Source organism: Echinops telfairi, unplaced genomic scaffold, assembly GCF_000313985.2.
Source record: "Echinops telfairi isolate 266 unplaced genomic scaffold, ASM31398v2 ScPeMD7_23;HRSCAF=83, whole genome shotgun sequence".
Taxonomy (NCBI): Eukaryota; Metazoa; Chordata; class Mammalia; order Afrosoricida; family Tenrecidae; genus Echinops; species Echinops telfairi.
This window is the reverse complement of record NW_022103920.1, coordinates 75,580,036-75,582,419: the sequence shown is the minus strand read 5'-3', so window position 1 is coordinate 75,582,419 and position 2,384 is coordinate 75,580,036. Positions and strand designations below refer to the sequence as shown.

Sequence of the window (2,384 nt, the reverse complement as noted above, 5' to 3'; positions counted from 1 at the left end):
AACAACAACAGACTATATAAGTCCCTTAAGCACATTAAAATGGTCTTTTCTGAATTGCCAGTTTGAAAGCCGTACTTTTATAAATCCCTTTGAGCATTAAACAAATAAATATTGCTGACAATTTCAGTCCAAGTCACCACATTTGCAACCTTGCCACGACCTGATTTTGAACTGACCTCACAGAGGGAAATTATTTGGATCTGTCTCCCTCTTGTGGATAGTTCTCTTGCAAGTGCTCTGCCTTAAATCTCCCCGAAGCCTCCCTACTTGGACATTAAGTGGTGGCAAGGCTTGACTTCCTGAGCACTTGTTAGTTGAGCCAGACTGTGGAAGTACGGAGACAATGTGGAAATAGCTGTACTGTTAAATAGAATGGCTGTGATATAAAATTATGTTTAAGGCTTGGGACAAGAGAAATTGGCATCTTCGCAAAACAAATGTTTTATGTGAGATGCCCCGCAGACTGAATAAAGAATGCTGACAGGTACATGGCAAAACGTTACCATGAGGTGTAGAATGTGCTCTTTGGTCTGCCAATTAAACACAGACACTCTGACAGGTCTAATGCAGGCTTCTTTGTGAACGACTTAGAGCAGTAACGATGAGGGAAGGGGCTCTGTCCTTTACCCTGGTGCCTCTTACTTTCTCGTCCTCTGTCTTTGCCTCTGAGAGGAGGAAGCTGCTGTTCGCGCCGATGCCTCTCGACTTCCTGTTCTTGCTTCTGCTGCTCCAGTTTCTGCTGCTTTTCTAGGCGTTCTTGCTGCTGTTTTATGGCTAGAAGTTCCTGTTGCAACTTGCGAGAAGAGAAAGACATGAGAGTGCGCCATTTCTTTCTGCATCCTAGTCATCACGGACCGTAATGGAAATGTAAGAGCTGAGGGATCCTGTTTGTAGATTTACCTACTTAAAAACAAATGAGGTTTGAAGACAAGTGCCTGGTGCCATGGGGGGTCCTAATGTCAACAGGCTAGTGTTTAGGTAGCTCTAAACCCTGTTCTGCATTGGCTCCATGGCAGTGAGCTTGGGTTATTTTATTTTATTTTTTGGTATTACTGGATCGACCTCATCAAGGATCAATACCTATTCACTTGGGTCTTTGGGTTTGTGTTGGTTAACTCTTTAATTCCCTTCATAACTATTTTTGTGCATCAGATGTATAAGAAAGCAGCAGTGGAGATTTCCCCAGCCTCTAGTTTCTCAAAGTCTCTCACGTTATGAATAAACAGTTAACATCTTCAATTTGTACCCTAAGAAAAACCAAAGTGACTAAAATTGTAAGGTACGAGTTAATTTTCAGGAAGCCTATCTAAAATAGAATGAATGGTAGACATTTTGAAACCTTACAGAGAAATTGGAAATTAAGTGAAATTGGAAATTCATTTCAGTAGGTAGCACAAGAGGGGCAAATTGCAACTCATGAGCTACATGTGGCTCTGAAGTAAAATTGACAAAAAAGTTAAAGGGTATTATTCAGACAATGGTGATTTCATCGTTTTTAAAAATATATTTAAGCTCAATTGTTCTGAGGGACAGGATTGGCTCTTCCATCTCAAAAGTTTGCCAACCTTGAGACTAACGGAATATCTATCTATCCATCTATCTATCTATCTATCCTTCTATTAAGCAGTAATAGTCTAGCTCACTCATGAAAAATACAAAAACCTTTTAATTAAGGACATTGGTCAAGAAGAAATAACTTCCAAAGAAACTACATTTTGATTGACTACCATTGAGAACCTTTAAATTCATTTCAAATCCATGAGTAACGTGAACATAAAGGACCCTTCATAGTGATCTTCTTATGTCAGTTTTCACTCAGATTAAGAAATGGGCCTTCCTTAAGAAAGTGAATGTGCTCACTGCGTAATAACTAAAGACGGTGCATTCTAACTAGGCTCTGACATTATAAATTACGAGATCAGAACAATTTACTAATCTACATAGACTCTTTATTTTCTCATATGTGAGATGATATTAATGAAGTTAATAGAACTTTCTGTTTATATTAGATCAAACCATTGTCACTGAATTAATATTCTGAGTCATAGCAACCTATGAGACAGAGTAGAACTTTTTCTCAGGGTTTCCAAGACCATAAATCTTTAGGGGAGCAAACAGACTCATCTTTCTATTGCAGAGAGACTCAACCCCCAAATCTCAAACTCACTGCCATGAAGTGCTTCTGACTCTATGGGTCAGAGAGACTGGTACTTTTGAACTGACAACCTTATAGTTGATCGCCTAACGTTCAACCTACTATACAACCTGAAATTCTGAATTTTACATGGAACATTTATTGCCATTATTCATTGCTGTTGCCAAGTCAAGTCCAACTCAGGATGACTCCTCGTGTGCAGAGCAGAACTGCATGTCTTAGGGTTTTC

The 2,384-nt window shown here is 39.2% G+C and overlaps 1 protein-coding gene across 1 annotated transcript in view; it reads right to left on the bottom strand.

The window, feature by feature from the left end:
* HDAC9 (histone deacetylase 9) overlaps window positions 1–2,384 on the bottom strand; it is a 1,007,885-nt gene that overhangs the window by 488,839 nt on the left and 516,662 nt on the right. The window contains exon 4 of the mRNA XM_045288655.1: window positions 504–793. Coding sequence (XP_045144590.1) covers window positions 504–793 — 290 coding nt within the window. The remainder of the gene's footprint in view (window positions 1–503; window positions 794–2,384) is intronic.